Source organism: Elephas maximus, chromosome X, assembly GCF_024166365.1.
Source record: "Elephas maximus indicus isolate mEleMax1 chromosome X, mEleMax1 primary haplotype, whole genome shotgun sequence".
Classification (NCBI taxonomy): Eukaryota; Metazoa; Chordata; class Mammalia; order Proboscidea; family Elephantidae; genus Elephas; species Elephas maximus.
The window spans coordinates 15,798,092-15,816,805 of record NC_064846.1 but is presented as its reverse complement, the minus strand read 5'-3'; the positions used below and the strand labels follow the sequence as shown (position 1 = coordinate 15,816,805).

Below are 18,714 nucleotides of genomic sequence, written 5' to 3'. Positions count from 1 at the left end.
TCATGTGTGTGTGTATATATGCATTAGCTGAAAAGATACATAACGAAAAAATATTAGCAGTGACTGACTTTGGCAAGGGGGACACAGGGCGGGGGCTGAGGGAGACTTACTTTCCACTGTATGCTCTATACATGTGCTTTCACTCATGAAGCAAGTGCCGCCTTCGGAGCATCTAGTACTATCAATAGAGCTGAGAACTACTTTTATACTGTGTCAGGTACTTGAATTTGGAAGGTAAAAATTAATCAGTTTCCTTCCTTTGACCCTAACAATGTTGCCAAACTTCCACCCATCTTCTGATTCTGGATTTGAGGGGGGAAATTTGGCGTAATAGAATTTTATTAGCTATATTATTTGTAAGGACTTCTTAGCGGTGTCCTTTACAACTTGAAATAATGTATTTAAATCTCTATTTCTGGATTCATTAATTTTCAATAATATTTATCAGCTCTCATTTCAGAGATACTTTCTCCCCTCCTCCCTCCCTCCACTGCTTCTGACTTCTGTCAGCTATAATGCTACTTTTATATTGTTAAGGTTGTAACAATTACTGCTGGGTTCAAATTCCAGCTTCATCACTTTTTATCTGTACAATCTTGGTTAAGTTACTTAACTTCTCTGTGCCTCACTTTTCTCATCTGTCAAATAGAGATGATAATAATAGTATCTACTTCATAGGATTGCTGCTATAGGATTAAATTTCACTGAATTTGAAATAAAATTTTCAAAGCCCTTAAAATATGATTTGCCACATAGTAAGCACTTTTAAATGTTAAATTTAAAAATTAAAATAATAACAAAAAATAAAAAAATCAGAAATAAAATTGCCGTGAGATAATCAAACAATAGTTTAGCTTAACTAGTAAACAATGTCTGCCTTGAGCATTATGCTCTTTTACGAACTATCTATATGGGATCAAATTGACGGCAAAGACTTGAGAGATGAGATAGGAACCCTAGAGGGCAGTGAGTTTATGTTATTGGGGGAGGAAAAACTCAGAAAAGGAGGGTGAGAATGGTCGTACAACTTGAAGAATGTAATCAGTGTCACTGAATTGTACATGTAGAAACAGGTGAACTGATGTATGTTTTGCTGTGTACATTCTCAACAACATCAGCAACAAAATAAAGAAAATAAATTCTTGCCTACAACTCTAATTTAATCTCAGTAAGCCTGGCGGATAGCCTGATTTAAGAAATCAAACTAAATGTGAAAAAGGCATGAAGAAATATTCACCAAAGAGGATATACAAATGGCAAATAAGCACAGGAAAAGATGTTCAGCATCATTAGCCATCAGGGTAATGTGAATTAAAATCATAACGGGATATCAATACATATGTATCAGAATGGCTAAAATGAAAAAAATAGTGACAATATCAAATGCTCAAGAAGATGTGGGGAAACTGGTTGGCTCATACACTGCTGGTGGACATGTAAAATGGTGCAGCCCTTCTGGGAAACAATTTGGCAGTTTCTTAAAAAAACAAAACAAATCAAAACAAAACCAACAACTAAGCATGCAACTACCATTCATCTCAGCTACTGCAATCTTGGGTCTTTATATCGGAAAAACAAAGACTTATGTCCACACAAAAACCTGTACACAAATGTTCAGAGCAGCTTTATTCATAATAGCTTTATTCATGAAGTGGAAACAACCCAGACGTTCTTCAACAAGTAAATAGTTACACAAAAGTGGTACATCTACACCATGGAATACTTACTCATCGTTAGGTGCCGTCATGTTGGTTACAACTCATGGTGACCCTATGTACAAGAGAAAGAAACACTCCCCGGTCCTGCACATCCTCACAATCATTGCTATGTTTGAGCCCATTGTTGCAGCCAGTGGAATACTGACTACTCAGCAGTAAAAGGGAACAATTTGGATAAGTCTCTGGATAATTATGCTGAGTGAACAAAAAACAATCTCAAAAGGTTACATACTCTGTGATTGCATTTATGTAACATTCTTGAAATGGCAACATTATAAAAATGGAGAACAGATTAGTGGTTCCCAGTATTTAAGCAGGAATGAAGACAAGGATGTGGGTGTGGCCATAAAAAGGAATCGTCAGGTATCCTTGTGGTGATGATAATGTTCTGTATCTTGACTGTATCAATGTCAATATCGTGGGTGATACGGTTTTTAAAAAATAATTTTTATTGTGCTTTAAGTGAAAGTTTACAAAGCAAGTCAGTCTCTCACACAAAAACCCATACGCAACTTGCTACATACTCCCAATTACTTCCCTCTCCCCCATGAGACAGCCTGGTCTCTCCCTCCACTCTCTCTTTTCGTGTCCATTTCTCCAGTTTCTAATCCTCTCATCTCCCCTTCAGGCAGGAGATGCCAACATAGTCTCAAGTGTCCACCCGATCCAAGAAGCTCACTCCTCAACAGCATCCCTCTCCAACCCATTGTCCAGTCCAATCCATGTCTGATAAGCTGGCTTCACGGATGGTTCCTGTCCTGGGCCAACAGAAAGTCTGGGGGCCATGACCACCGGGGTCCTTCCAGTCTCAGTCAGACCATTAAGTCTGGTCTTTTTATGAGATTTTGGGGTCTGCATCCCACTGATCTCCTGCTCCCTCAGGGGTCCTCTGTTGTGCTCCCTGTCAGGGCAGTCATCGGTTGTGGCCAGGCACCATCTCGTTCTTCTGGTGTCAGGATGATGTAGTCTCTGGTTCACGTAGTCCTTTCTGTCTCTTGGGCTCGTTATTATCTTGTGTTCTTCATTCTCCTTTGATCCAGGTGGGTTGAGACTCATTGACGCATCTTAGATGGCTGCTTGCTAGCATTTAAGACCCCAGACGCCACTCTTCAAAGTGGGATGCAGAATGTTTTCTTAATAGATTTTATTATGCCAATTGACTTAGACGTCCCCTGAAACCATGGTCCCCAAACCCCTGCCCCTGCTTCGCTGACCTTTGAGGCATTCAGTTTATTCAGGAAGCTTCTTTGCTTTGGTTTAGTCCAGTTGTGCTGACCTCCACTGTGTTGAGTCTTGTCCTTCCCTTCACCCAAAGTAGTTCTTGTCTACTATCTATTTAGTAAATACCCCTCTCCCACCACCCTCCCCCCTCTCGTAACCCCAAAAGAGTATGTTCTTCTCAGTTTAAACTATTTCTCAAGATCTTATAATAGTGGTCTTATACAATATTTGCCCTTTTGCAACTAATTTCACTCATCATAATGCCTTCCAGGTTTCTCCATGTTATGAAATGTTTCACAGATTCATCACCGTTCTTTATCGATGTATAGTATTCCACTGTGTGAATATACCATAATTTATTTATCCATTCATCTGTTGAAGGACACCTTGGTTGGATCCACCTTTTTGCTATTGTAAACAGTGCTGCAATAAACATGGGTGTGCATATATCTGTTTGTGTAAAGGCTCTTATTTCTCTAGGATATATTCCGAGGAGTGGGATTGCTGGGTTGTATGGTTGTTCTATTTCTAGCTTTTTAAGGAAGTGCCAAATCGATTTCCAAAGTGGTTGTACCATTTGACATTCCCACCAGCAGTGTGTAAGTGTTCCAGTCTTTCCACAGCCTCTCCAACATTTATTATTTTGTGTTTTTTGGATTAATGCCAGCCTTGTTGGAGTGAGATGGAATCTCATTGTAGTTTTGATTTCCATTTCTCTAATGGCTAATGATCGAGAACATTTCCTCATGTATCTGTTAGCTGCCTGAATGTCTTCTTTGGTGAAGTGCCTGTTCATATGCTTTGCCCATTTTTTAATTGGGTTGTGTGTATTTTTGTGGTTGAGTTTTAGCAGAGTCATGTAGGTTTTAGAGATCAGGCGCTGGTCGGAGATGTCATAGCTGAAAATTTTTTCCCAGTCTGTAGGTGGTCTTTTTACTCTTTTGGTGAAGTCTTTAGATGAGCATAGGTGTTTGATTTTTAGGAGCTCCCAGTTATCTGGTTTCTCTTTGGCATTTTTAGTAATGTTTTGTATTCCGTTTATGCCATGTGTTAGGGCTCTTAACGTCGTCCCTATTTTTTCTTCCATGGTCTTTACGCTTTAGATTTTATGTTTAGGTCTTTGATCCATTTGGAGTTAGTTTTTGTGCATGGTGTGAGGTATGGTCCTGTTTCATTTTTTTGCAGATGGATATCTAGTTATGCCAGCACCATTTGTTAAAAAGACTATCTTTTCCCCAATTAACTCACACTGGGCCTTTGTCAAATACCAGCTGCTCATATGTGGATGGATTTATATCTGGGTTCTCAATTCTGTTCCATTGGTCTACGTGTCTGTTGTTGTACCAGTACCAGGCTGTTTTGACTACTGTGGCGGTATAATAGGTTCTAAAATCAGGTACAGTGAGGCCTCCTACTTTCCTCTTCTTTTTCAATAATGATTTACTTATTCAGTGCCTCTTTCCCTTCCATGTGAAGTTGGTGATTTGTTTCTCCATCTCGTTAAAAAATGTCATTGGAATTTGGATTGGAAATGCATTGTATATATGGATGGCTTTTGGTAGAATAGACATTTTTACAATGTTAAGTCTTCCTATCCATGAGCAAGGTATGTATTTCCACTTATGTAGGTCCCTTTTGGTTTCTTGCAGTAGTACCTTGTAGTTTTCTTTGTATAGGTCTTTTACATCTTTGGTAAGATTTATTCCTAAGTATTTTATCTTCTTGGGGGCTACTGTGAATGGTATTGATTTGGTGATTTCCTCTTCGATGTTCTTTTTGTTGGTGTAGAGGAATCCAACTGATTTCTGTATGTTTATCTTGTACCCTGATACTCTGCTGAACTCTTCTATTAGTTTCAGAAGTTTTCTTGAGGATTCCTTAGGGTTTTCTGTGTATAAGATCATGTTGTCTGCAAATAGAGATAATTTTGCTTCTTCCTTGCCAATCTGGATGCCCTTTATTTCTTTGTCTAGCCTAATTGCTCTGGCTAGGACCTCCAGCACAATGTTGGGTGATACAGTTTTTTAATTTTTTTTTAAATAATATTTTATTGTGTTTAAGGTGAAAGTTTACACAGCAAATTAGGTTCCAATTTAACCGTTTATACACAAACTATTCTGTGATATTGGTTACATTTTTCCACAATGTGTTATCATTCTCATTCATTCATTCCGGTTGTACCATTTCTAGTACTCTTGTTTCCCTGCCCCTTTACCTTCTGATTTTGGCTTTAGAGTGATTTTTGACCATTTGGTCTCATATAGATGATTTTTTAAAGGCGCTCAGGGGTGATATACTTTATACTATGAGCCAAATTTTTATTTAGCTAAAAGGTGACCTCAAGGGATAATTTTGGTTTAAGATTTAAAGAGGATCTCAGAGAGATAGTCTCAGGGAGTCCTCTAGTGTCAACTTATTGAGTAAGTCTGGACTTTTTAAGAATTCGAGTTCTGTTCTGCATTTTTCTCCTGTTCTGTCAGGGTCCATCTATTATGGCCTTGATCAGAATAGTTGGTAGTGGTAGCCAGGCACCATCTACACGTACTACTCACTTAACGACTATCTTGTTCTCCAGCATTTTGTATTTATGACAATAATAAAAAATCTACTATCTATTTTGTGCATTAACAACATATATCTGGAAGTAATGAATGCCGAGGGGCAATGTGAGAGTAATGCTGGCTGTGATGGTTAAGGTTATGTGGTAACTTGGCTGGGCCATGATTCTCAGTGGTTTGGCAGCTATGTAATGATGTAATTTGGCAGTTATGTAATGGTGTAATTTGGCAGTTATGTAATGATGTAGTCATCCTCCATTTTGTCATCACATGTGGTCATCCTCCATTTTTGCATAATGCCAGTTTTGGCATTATAACCTGGTCTTTGGAACCTAACCATGTTGATAAGCAAGGAACGGGTAGTTCCTCTGTTATCAGGGTAGATGAGGCTATGGTTTGTGTAGACTATCAGTCCTGTAGACTACTTTCTTCTCTGAGTCTTTCGTTTCCTTCTTTCTCTTTTGTTCCAGATGAGTAGAGACCAATAGTTGTATTGGGTGATACAGTTTTGTAAGATGTCACCACTGAGGAACTGGGTAAAGGATACAAGGGAATCTCTATTATTTCACACAACTGCATGTGAATCTACAATTACCTCAAAAAATTAATTAAAAAAATCAAACTAATAAATACCATTTCCAATATGTCCCGTGTAAATATTATTCACAGCAGGACCAAGTAGTGTGACTGGACCCATAGAGGAAAAAAAAGTGATCATATGACACTAAAGAAGTGCTGCTGGAAGGAGAATGTTTTAAGTATTAAAATCAAATGGATTCTCTTTCCTTACACTCCTTCACTGATGCCACAATTTAGTATGCTTCCTATTAGAACCATGATTATCATACAGCTTTTTGTTTTCCTTAGAGTTCCTAATTGTCTTTCATTTTTATTGTCACCCAAAGGCATGTATAAATAGCTTCTGGTTTCTTAATTATACAGGTTTATTAAGGAATTTGTGTTCTTCTTCAGGATATTCATCAATGAGCTGTCTGTTGTAATTATGACCTATTGCCTTCTTGGTCAGTTTAGTAGTTTTCATCTTGGGATTTCTTTTATTGCACTCATCTGGGGCACATTAAAATTACAGATTTCCAGGCCCTACCGCAGACCTAGTCAATCGGAGTTTCTTACATGAGGTATGGCTGGGGTATGTGTATTTTTAAAAAGCTCCCCCAGATGATTTTGCTGATCAGTCAGGTTTGGGAACCACCCATATAGCTAATCCTTAGAGTCCTATCACTGATACTACATTAATAATAGTAACCATAGGTACTGTTTATTTTTTTTATCTTATTTGTGTGTTATGTGAAAATTTACAGAGCAAATTAGTTTCTCATTAAACAATTAATACACATATTGTTTTGTGACATTGGTTGCCAACCCTGTGACATGTCAACGCTCTCTTCTCGACCTTGGATCCCCCATTTCCATTCATCCAACTTTCCTTTCGCTTCCTGCCGTCTCGTTCTTTCCCCTGGGCTAGTATGCCCATTTAGTCTCATACACATGTTGAACTACGTGTATTCTTGTTTGTTTTATAGTCCTGTCTAATCTTTGGCTGAATGGTGAACCTCAGGAGTGACTTCAGTACTGAATTAAAAGGGTGTCCAGGGGCCATACTCTTGGGGTTTCTCCAGTCTCTGTCAGACGAGTAAGTCTGGCCTCTTCTTGTGAGTTAGAGTTTTGTTATACGTTTTTCTCTAGCTGTGTCCAGGACCTTTTATTGTGACCCGTGTCAGAGCAGTTGGTGGTAGTAGCTGGGCACCATCTAGTTGTGCTGGACTCAGTCTGGTGGAGGCTATGGTAGTTGTGGTCCATTAGTCCTTTGGACTAATCTTTCCCTGGCGTCTTCGGTTTTCTCCATTCTCCGTTGCTCCAGGCGGGGTGAAACCAGTAGAGTACCTTAGATGGCCGCTCACAATCTTTTAAGACCCCAGATGCTACTCACCAAAGTAGGGTGTAGAATATTTTCTTTATAAACTATGTTATGCCAATTGAGATAGATGTTCCCTGAGACCATGGTACCCAGTCTTCGACCTAGTAACTCATTCCCTCAGGGAGTTTGGATGTGTCTATGAAGCCTTTATGACTATGCTTTGGTCAAGTTGTGCTGACTTGGTACTGTTTACTGAGGAATTACTATATTCTAGGCATTGTGTTAAGGGTAACTACAGGGTCTCATTTAATCTTTAAAACAAACCTATGAGGAAGTATTATTATCATTTCCATTTTAGAGATGGGAAAACTGAGTATCAGAGAGGTTAAATCATATCACTTTCAAGTGCCAGAGTCAGGATTAGAACCCAGGTTTTTCTGACAATAAAATCGTGGCTTTTAACCAACAAACTATATTCATTTTAAAATGAGTAGATTCAGTATCTCTATAGAAAACATCTGTGAGTAAAAGAGAACTTGGTGTTGGAGCCAGGTAAAAGGACTGTGTTTTATGAACTAAATTTGCATCTAAAATCGGGCATCTTTTAATCAATTAAATCAATAATGCCGGGTTATTTTTGTAAGATACCAGAAGTATGAATAACGGACCATGGATCAAGTGGGAAGCCTCAGGGATTTCTTTTGAACCCTGAATGGTTTGGATGCCATAGAAACAACATACAAATTCTACCAACACAAAAATATTAAAAGTGTTCCCGTGTAAGCATCTCTAACAAAGGTCTTATCTATAGGTTATCTGTGACTTTCTCTGCCATGTTCTCTCTGGCTCCCATTAAAACAGGTAATTGGGAGTTAGCCTAACTTTGGAGCATTTACAATTAAGTGATGGCTGTTAGTAGAAATAAGAGTAGCCTACAAATGACTTGCTCATCTTGGTAAATATTGGCATGATATATTTTTTCATTATTGAACTTGCCTTAAATTTTACAGATACCAAATATGATTCCAATCTATTCACATACGAGAAATATGCCTAGTAGCACGTGATAGTCTGATATGGACTGATCTCCAAAATCTATCAGGTGATAAGTAAAAGTGCAGGTAGTTTGCTAGCATTTATATAAAAAAGAGGGGAACATGTGTACTTGATTTCACAAACACATGTACTTGGTGATCAATACATAAAAAACATAAAAATTTCAAGGATACACAAGAAGAAACAAAAGAAACATGTCCTATTAACAGCCACAAAAACAATGTTCAAAATCCAAATTTAAATTGTTGATGAAACTGCTACACACACACACACACACACACACACACACACACGAATGGAAGTGAATTTTGTGCTACATTAGACTACCGTATGCTTTCATATCCTATTGATTGTTTTTCTTGTGTAATTTAAAAACCCAAACCAACTCTCCTAATTAAGCTTTCCCTCGCCAGGAGCTTACTTGGATCTCTGACAGTCCCTAGTTAAAACCCAGTTTGTGGTTTTTGACAGCAAACCAAGACCCTTTTGTTTGCTTCAGGAAAACTGGCTGGTTTTAGTCCCTGGCATTATTCTGGGGGAACCCCCATCCCAACAAGTCACCAATTGTCTTGACCATGACTTAAAGTTGTGCCAGTTTTTCTTGGTCCCTTTTTGTTTGAGATAGGTAGTAGTAGCCATGATGAAATTATTGTTTGGTTTTAACTTATGATGAACTACCTTGGAAATGGAAACAGGTCGTATACTGAGATGACCACGCAGGGGCAAAAGTAAGTAAATCAAATTATTTGAACCAATATATGTGTTTTTGCCATATCTTTTTATTCTTTCATTTTTGCTTCTTAATCAGTCCAGAACTCAGAAGATAAAAACGCCACAAATGACACTTTATAAAATGTTGAAAAATGTACTTCTTCTGATAATAGAACTTGATACGAATTGTATTTAGTTAGTTTTTACAATTTTACTTATTTTGTTCACGAGTCAGCGAGCTTCAGTACTTTTATTATTAAATCCAACTTGTCTCCGTTTTCATGACTCCTTACCGGAAAAGAAATAGTGTAAGAAGTTCCACCTGTATGGTATGACATTAGTAAGAAGTCTTTTAGTATTTTGATTTCACAAATATATTACTCAAAGTAACTAGTGTTTTATAATTCTTGCCCCCTGAAGAAGCCCCAAACCAACCCTGAAAGGAAATCACAAACTCTGCAGAAAACAAACTCCTGATATTTACAAATATTCCTTCCTTTTTTTTTTCCCCTGTATGTTTTATTGGTATAACAAGGAAAACGCCTCAGTCTGTGACCTTGAGAAACCTCGAGGTTAAATAGGAGGAGTAAACTATTGAAAGTCATCCCCTCCATCACTACCTAAAAAGCGGAGCGAGCATTTGTCATAACAGGTAAGTGTTTTTGGAATTATGGCAGATGGTGATTGAAGAAGCATAGGCAATTGGGGGGAGAGGGCACGGGAAAGCAATAATTTTGAATGTTTGACATTTGTTTTGAAACTACCTTACTACCCTATACCCTTTACCATCTGTCTGTTATCCCTCCCAACACCCACCTCTGTCTTCCCACAGGGCTCCATTGTCTGCAGTTCCTGTTTCTCAGGGGCGGAGCTGTGGGAGGCAGCCATGGGTGCCATAATAGGCACCTGCGGCCAGCACAATGGGCTGTGGGTGCTTGTGGGAGAGACAGATTGATGTATTGTGCATGGGGGAGGAGGGCTGTCACTTGAATCCATGTGAACCCAGGCTTTAGGGGCAAGGGAGATTGACAGCTTTTGTAGGTTGCATTTCTTTTTCAAAGCTTGGCTTTAATAGACAGTAAGTTTGGGGCCCCAGGCTTTCACTCCCATAATTCTAACAGGGCAATCACGAGCATTCAGCATTTCTTTTTCCCCCCTTGTTACGCATTAAATGATTTCAGTAAAGGAATGTGCAGCATTAATTAGAATTTGTTAGCAGATACCAAGGGGAAAAGTTTCTTCACAACAACTATAGGAGGTGTCATTTGTACAAAGACTTTTTTGTTTTCTTTCCCCATTACACTATCACTGCAATATGTAAGGTAGTGATTCTTTTCATTTAAATTAAGTGGAAAGCTACTAAATCTTGTTTTATTCTCCAAAAAGAATAAGGTCCTTAACACTTATCTTTTAACTTCTTTCATTTCCTAAGGTTGGTGTTTACTTTTGCTTTCAGTCTGACCCATTTAGTGGTCTGTGTGGTTGTGTATCCAGTTTTGTGTACCATTTAGCTCTTACAATTACAGGCAATCCAGTACTGATATACAAGGATTGTTTTCAGGTGAAAATTGCTACCAATAATATTGGAAATCAGTGACACACCAGGGCCCTTCTCCTAAACGGTACATTGAAAAATGCCAAAAATCAGACTGCACTAAGTTTGTGTCCTAACTTATTTTCTGCAACCATCTTTTCCCAAGCTGATATTTAACCTTAGCCATGACATCAAATTTATGGAAGAATGGGGCAGCAGCCAAGGGATATTTTTCCTATAGAAAACTCATTCCTAAACCTTGCCAATTTTTTTTAAACACCAAAAGCCCCCCACATAGCATCATTTCCTTAGATCTTGTCTATGGCTCTTTCTTCTTTATTTTATTTTTTAAAATTTTGGCCATGTTTTTATTTTCCATTCTTTTTTATTCTTAACATCTCAGACTTACATGGGAACAGAGCTAATCTCAGATAGGATCTCTTGTAAACATACTATTTGCCATCTGGGGAACTGCTAAAACATTAAACATTTTTTATGTGATTTTTCTAACATTTCTCCCATATACAATCATTATCTCAGTGAAAAGAGTTAGAGGCTAATTGAATTAGAATTTTTCCCGTTGAATTGTTTTATTTAAATGTGTTAAGGGCAACAGTGAAAAATATTGATTAAGTCTACCATTATTTCTCAGAAAGAACATATTCCCACACAGTTGTCTGGCTCTGTCTATAATAATAATTTGGTGCAATGGTTTTAAAAGTAGTGGGGTGATAATAATTAGGGTGTACGACACAGAAATTTCAATGCTGGATTCAACATTTCACCATGCAGGGCATGAAAATTGCCGGCCGAGCGGGGCTAGTCAGCTCTAAGTACTAATTAACTAATTAATCAGGTGCTGAAACCAGCTGAATGGAGGACCCCAGCCAGACAACTCAAGCCCAAGCAGAGGGTTATGCTCTTTAAAAACAGTGCAGCCTTTCTTCTTGGTTTTTAACCCAATGGACAATGAGGAGAGAAAGTAGGATATGGTGTCCTACTGTCAGTCATTTCAGTCCAAGCTTTTTAATTAGAGAAAATAAAATAAAAACATATGCCTGTGATAATAACGGTGAGGCACAGTGTGCAGGGCTACGATGAAAGCACTGGCAAACCTGCTAACTCCAGGACCATGCAATATTTCAGAGCTGCTGCGTGTGTGTGTGTGTACGTGCGCACGCGTGCATGCGTGCGTGCGTGTGTGTGTGTGCACTCTGCCTTCTTGGAATTTTCTTCTACAATTATTTTTTAACACAGAAGAATAAGAAACATCTCTCTCCTTTCGGGTTGATCTTAGGTCTTTTGCCTCATCTCTCGTTTATGTAAATGAGAAGAGTCCAATTACACATATGGAAAAAGGGTTTAATGAATCGTGAAAAAGCCTGGTTTGCAGAGAAAGGACACAATTCCCTCTTCTTCTCTTTTAAATTTAACTTAGAACCATGTATTTCTTTTAAGGAAGATGGCAAAGCTTAATGGCTAGATAATTTCATGTATTAATTTTCATATCTGGGAATTATTAAACCTTTTCCTAGAAAATTTAGCTTCTTTTTTCTTTGTAAGGCTTTCTGGAGACTTAGCAAATATTCTACAACAAAAATTGTGAAATTCTTTCTTTCCTACATTTAAAAAATGACTAGGTGTTAGTACCTCCCGTTTTTGATGTTATTCTTAGATCAGCGATCATTTTTCCTCTCTTAAACAGTTTGTTCTGGGATTGTTTGCATGGAAAAGGAATTACATCATTACAAGTCGGTTGCTACTGAGCCCAAGGAAAAGATAGCAGTATCGTATACCGTTTTCATTTATTTTTGTAATATTATGATGTTTTAACTAGATAAAATTTTTAGGGTGTTGGAAATTAGGTAAGCTTTTCTTTCTTTCCTAAAATGAGCTAAATCTCACACTAGAGCAGGAAATTTTGTTGAGTTTTCATTTTTCTATTCTCTTTTTCATCTTGGAATTTTCAATAGTTGAGAGTCGACCACACAGAAAACCCTCCCCCCCATTTGTTTTATGACCAAAAAAAAAAAACTTTCAAGAATAGTGGGGAAAACAATCAATGCCATTTCTGACTGTGCTCTTAGAATTTTGAATATGCAAATAGCCCCGAAGAGGTGCTTTGCAGGGACAACGGGAAAGTTCCCAAGTAAAATCACGACAGAAGTGCTTCCGGGACACCTAGTCCAACTCCCTCACGGAGCGCTGGGGGAAACTGAGGCCTGGGAAGGGGGAAGGGCTTTGCCTGTCGTGATTTTTTTTTTTCTTTTTCCCCTCTACAAAATACTGCTTCGGTCCATGGAAGACACTCCTCCTGGGCATCTACTGTGTCGAGGGCAATGCGGGGTCCAGCCTACCTGCCTAGTCACGGGGGCCGCGCTCGTTCCACCCTCCCCGATCGGCGCCCTGGATGTGATCGACACCATGTAAGTTGCCCCATAATCCTCTCTGGCAACAGAGGATGTAAAATTTGATCAGCTCATTGGATGAGGCGGACAAGTCCCCCAAATGTGAAAAGGGGCCCAGCGGTAGGCAGCGCGGCGCGGAGGCAGCGCTCGGCTGGCGCGGGCGGGGCGCGGCGGGGCGGCGCGGGCCGGAAGGGGACCACGGCGCGGCGGCGGGTCCTGTCAGCGGCGTGGCCCGGCCGGCGGCGGGCGGGGCGGGGCGAGCACCGGCAGGCGGCGCGCGCCGCAGCTGCTGGCCTCGGGGCCCCGGCGCCCGCCCGCCCGCCGCCGGCGCGCGCGGAGGAGGAGGGCCGCGGAGCCGGAGGAGGGGCGCGCAGCCTGAGGTGAGGCGGCGGTGCAGGCGGCGGCGGAGGATGGAGGCGCCGCCGCAGGAGGGCGAGGCCGAGGGCGCCGAGCACCGGCATTCTAAGGGGGAGCGCCAGCGCCTGGCCGAGGCCGAGGAGGGCGAGCAGCCGCCGGCCGAGCTGCAGGAGGAGGCGGCCGCCGAGACGACGGGGCTGAGGAACCAGCAGCAGCGGCTGTGGCACCTCTTCCAGATCTCAGCCACCGCCGTGGCCCAGCTCTACAAAGATTCCGGGTGCCAACAGCCAGGACTGTCCTTGTGGGACCCCTTCCAGAACGCGGCCGTGGCCGTGACCAGCCTCTACAAAGAGAGTGGGGATGCCCACCAACGAAGTTTTGACCTGGGCGTCCAGGTGGGCTGCCAGCGGCGCGTCCGAGACGTGCTGGAGTGGGTGCAAAAAGGCCGGAGCATCATTCGCCGGGAAGACCTGATCAGTTTCCTGTGTGGCAAAGGGCCTCCCGCCCCGCCACCGCCGGGGACCCCCAGGACACCCCCGAAACCGCCCGCCGGGGCGGCCAGCCAGGCGGGGGCCACCGAGGCCGGCTCGTCGGTGGACGTGGATCTGCAGCCTTTCCACGAGGCCATCGCCCTGCACGGCCTCAGCGGGGCCATGGCAAACATCAGCGTGCGGTCTGGCGCGCCCGGCTCTCCGCCACATGACGGCGGCGTGGCCAGTGGGGCGCGCCGAAAAAGTAGCTTCTCTGAGGACAACTTGAACCCCTTCGATTCGGAAGAACTGGCCCTCCATCTGGACAGTGCTGGAACCCGTAAGCGCCCCTCGGCCCAGTGCGGCGATGGCATCACAGATTCTCCAACCCACAAGCGCAACCGAATGGTCTAAACCGCTGCATGGTCTAAACCGCTAAATGGCGCAAACCGCCGCCATGGTCGCCGGCCGCCATATTGCTTGAGAGCTAACTTGACCTTCAACTTGCTTGTCGAAAGGGTACTCGAGACCATCTCTCTTCCTCCTCTAAGTTAAACAGAGATTTCTATCAGTTTTTCCGTCAAAGAACTTTGAAAGTGTTCCAGAAGAGGCCTCACTTGACTCTTTGTGAAAAATATAATCCTAGCAGAGAACATCAAATATCATATAGTAGTTAGCAAGATCATTTTAAGAAGTATCCAGTCAAGGCGTGAGCCTGGTTTATCTTGTTCAAGTTACATTCCTTAGCACCTAGCACCGTTGCTGGCGCTCAATAAATGTTTGTTGAATGAATAAATGTGACCGTATTTAAAATTCTTGAAGGGGACAGAAGTAGCGGTTGTTTACTTGGCTGTAAGATAATCTTATCCTTTCTTGCTGGTTTGGTGGTTTATTTTATCACGTTTTGCTAGTTCACTTACATCGTATCAAAATATAAGACTTGACGTCTTCGTGAAATCTGAAGTCTTCTATTTTCGCTCCGCTGTACCAGGCACCAATTTCTAGAAAGAAACTGTGCAAGTAATACGTATTAGACTGCATTTTTTATTTTGAAAAATAGTTGATGATTTTGGTGATCGTGTGATGGTTGTAAAAAGGAGTTCTGACGGCTGGGCGGATAATACTCAGTATTGAGTCAATTCGATGCCCTTTTTAAGGAAAACTAAACCAACAATTGAGATCCTGATAAAATAAGTTGTTATCTTTGGTGGGCCAGTGGAGCTCCTTTTTCTTAGGAATGGAAAAATGCCTTTTGCTGAAGTCACATCCTTTTGGTGATCTCTGTTCCACCGTGGAAGACCAAGTAGTTAAAATGAACTTATGGGTGTTGTTTAACGGTACAGCAGGGTATAACTAAAGGAGCATGGGCTTTGTATTAAAAGGACCAGGGGTAGAATCCTAGCTCCACGAAGTCTCGGCATGGTTTTGAGCAAGTCACTTAATGTCTGTTGGCCTCTGGTTTTTCATCTGTAAAATGGAACTATGTGACCCCTAAGGCCCTGGTGCGGATTAGATGAAGTACATATTTCAGGTGTATAGCACAGGGCTTGGCAACTAAAGGTACTCAATAAATGTTCTCCCTTCTCTATAAATAAAAACCAGTGAAACATTAAAAACGATCATATTTTAGAAACAGCAGCAAAGTAGATTAATTTCAGAAATCAGAAAGTAGAATCTCTGTGTTTGAGCTTGTAAACTACTGTTATATAATTGAAACTTGACTGTTTATCCCTGATCTTGTATTGATTTACAAGTGTGTTTAGCTCTTAAGTACCCAGGATCACCACTCTGGATACTAGGGCAGCCTCGGAGTCCCTGATGTTGCCTGGGGGATGAACTTTGCAACCAGGAGTAATGAAATATCTACCTCATCTGGCTTGAAATAATATAGAGAGGAGGGTGAGGGTGGAAAGAATTTGGAGCTGCAGATCCTTAGGACACGTAAAAGGGCAAAGACCTTCTGAATAGGGATGGGGTGGAGCATGTGTGGGTTGAGATTCGGGAAACAGTGGGTGGAAGTTAAAATGCCTGAATCTTCCCTGGGTCTCCTAAAACCAGTGTTTATATCACAGTGTTGTTTCTGTTTCATTCATTGGAGTAGATTTGTAATGGACCAATGCATTAAAATCATACAATAATATAAAGTGAATTCTTTGATAGAATAAAATCTTGCTACTGAAGCGCTCCACGAATATTTATGGAGGCACTGTGCTGGGACCTGAGGAGGGATCCAGAAAAGTATAAAAACAGTCCTTATCCTCAGAAAGCTTATCCTGGCATCAAAGGTAAATATGTAGCCAAGCAAGCACTTCTAACTGCTGGAGAGGCACCCAAGGGCTGTGCCGAAGAATTCAGAGGGCAGAGGCCCTTGCTGAGAGACACAGCTTCCACAGGAGCTGATATTTGATCTGGGCCCGGAAGATGGGTACGAAGGGAGAGCGCAAGGGATTCCAGCAGGGAAGGACATCTAGCAGTGTTTTAGAAGCAGTAGAGTAGGTTCAGGGGTACAGGGGCTGGGTAGAGGAGGTAGGGGCCTCCTATATAAGGTCTCTAGTACCTGACCCAGTCTTGTAGATTCCATCCTGGGCCAGGGGATGACACCACCCAATCTGTGCTTGCTTGAGGACAACTGGCCTGGGGCAGGGGTGTGTAGGCTGCCCAGCTGCCCAGCTGTGAGACCCTGGGAGCAGGGCCTGCCTGGGGTATCACCATAGGGTGCTTCTTACTGGGGATGTTGCCGTTAGGTTAACCCAACTTGGGGAGGCGTTACCTTGATGGGGAGTTCTCTGGGAAGCCTTTGCTCATCCCCACCCTCCCACACCTCACCCCACCACACAAGGTTGGAAGCACCTCCAGTGTGTGCTCTGGGGTCCTTCCTGAAGGTTGAGAAACAGCCTTCACTTCCAATCTCTTATAGGGCTAGTCTTGAAGAAACGAAGCAGCTCTGCTTTCGATGGTTCTTTCTGCTCCTTGTACTTGAGTCCCCTTGTCCATCTGACTCATCAGCATCCGGGCCTACAGGACTGACTGAACAACCACAGTAATTTTAACAGGCGGGTAGGGAGAGTTGAAAGACGGCCTGTCAGTGTGAGAGCAGGGGCCTCATCTGTCTTGTCTTGATTACTTCTGTAATCCCCAGTGCCCAGCACGGTGCCTGACCCATACAGGTGCTCAATAATAGTCGAGAAGTGAGTGGATGAGTACGTACCCTATCCAGACCCAAGTGGACCCATACCCTTTCCTCCTTTCTCTGTTTACTCAACCGGTTGTCATCGAGCCAACTCCATTGCATGGCGACCCCACTTCTGTCAGAGTAGAACTGTGCTCCATAGGGTTTTCAGTGGATGGTTTTTCAGAAGTAGATTGCCAGGCCTTTCTTTGGAGGCACCCCTGGTGGACTCAAACCTCCAGCCTTTCAGTTAGCAGCTGAGCGCATTAGCCATTTGCACCACCCAGGGACTCCGTCTGTTTACTTCCTGCCCCGGAAAGGCACCTGAAGCCTGTGCCCTAATTTCTAGATTATTCCCCACCCCCTTTACCTTTATTCCTAACTCTTAGAGTCAACTTTTTGCCAAGTATGGTCAATTCCATGCCTGCCTTTCATCAGAATCTCCCGAGAAGCTTATGAAGCTAGTAACTTCAGAACCTGCCCACCAACTGAATTAAAACCTCCAGGGGAGGGCCTGGAAGCTACCCAGGAGGTGGCCTTGGCGATTCTGATGCACAGTAAAGTCTGGATACTTCCCTTCTCCTGCCTCCAGGAGTTAATTGTGAGATATGTGACTGAATCAAGGAATTCATTTAAAATTTATCATTGTTGGTGAACTTCTGTGCAGGCTGAAAGTGAATTTCACTTAGAGATATTATCTGTATTATCACTTTGCATATTTCATACACTTTCTTCGAGGAGCAGAGGCAAAAATATGTTAATAAAGGTTGGTGGTTCAAACCCACCCAGAGGTGCCTCAGAAGAAAGGTCTGGCGATCGCCCAAAAGGTCACAGCCTTGAAAATCCTATGTTCTACTGTGCACACGTGGGGTCTGTATGGAATCACCATGAGTCGGAATGGACTCAACAGCAACTAACAACAGTCGTGGTGGGATTCTTCCCCAATTCAGAGCTAAACAGGACCTTAAATAAAGATCATCCTGGGCAGGGTCAACTATTCATTTTACAAATGGAGCAACTGACCTCACCTGGGAAGGCCACAGTGACTTATGGGTCAAACTAGTACCCCGTTCCAGGTTCCACTCCGTTGCTCCCTTCACTGTACCTCCTTTAGTTATATTGTGTATGACTTTTAGTTAATATATTGATGGTCAGGTGGGGCTGGGGAACTTGTATTGTGAAGCCACTCTGACATGGCAAGCATACCCTTTTTACTATGTTGTGTGTATTTGGGGAAGCTGGTGGAGTTGTGCGTACAGGGAACACTCGTCACCCCTTGCCACCACCACTGCACTCTAGTCTCCAGCCAAACTGGACCACTTGAATTTTCCTGAGCCTTCTATCGTCTCTTGCCTCTGGGCCCTTTCCCCCTGTTGCTCTCTTGGTCTGGAATGCCCTGCCCTAACTCTCTTTGCCTGATTAACTCCTTCTGCACATCCCTGGGTGGTGTAAACGCTTAACACAGCTGCTAACCAAAAGGTTGATGGTTCGAGTCCACCCAGCGGCATCTTGAGGAAAGACCAGGCGATTTACTTCCAAAAAATCAGCTGTTGAAAACCCTGTGGAGCACAGTTCTACTGTGACATACATGGGGTTGCCATGTGTTGAGCTGCTAACTGATTTTTAACCACTA

At 42.3% G+C, this 18,714-nt stretch overlaps 1 protein-coding gene across 1 annotated transcript; it reads left to right on the top strand.

Annotated features, from left to right (window-relative positions):
• The first annotated feature begins 13,431 nt into the window (after window positions 1-13,431).
• Window positions 13,432-14,625, top strand: HAPSTR2 (HUWE1 associated protein modifying stress responses 2). The gene has a single exon (XM_049873474.1). The coding sequence runs from the start codon at window positions 13,496-13,498 to the stop codon at window positions 14,324-14,326; it is 831 nt and encodes a 276-aa protein (XP_049729431.1). The 5' UTR covers window positions 13,432-13,495; the 3' UTR covers window positions 14,327-14,625.
• Window positions 14,626-18,714: the final 4,089 nt, after the last annotated feature.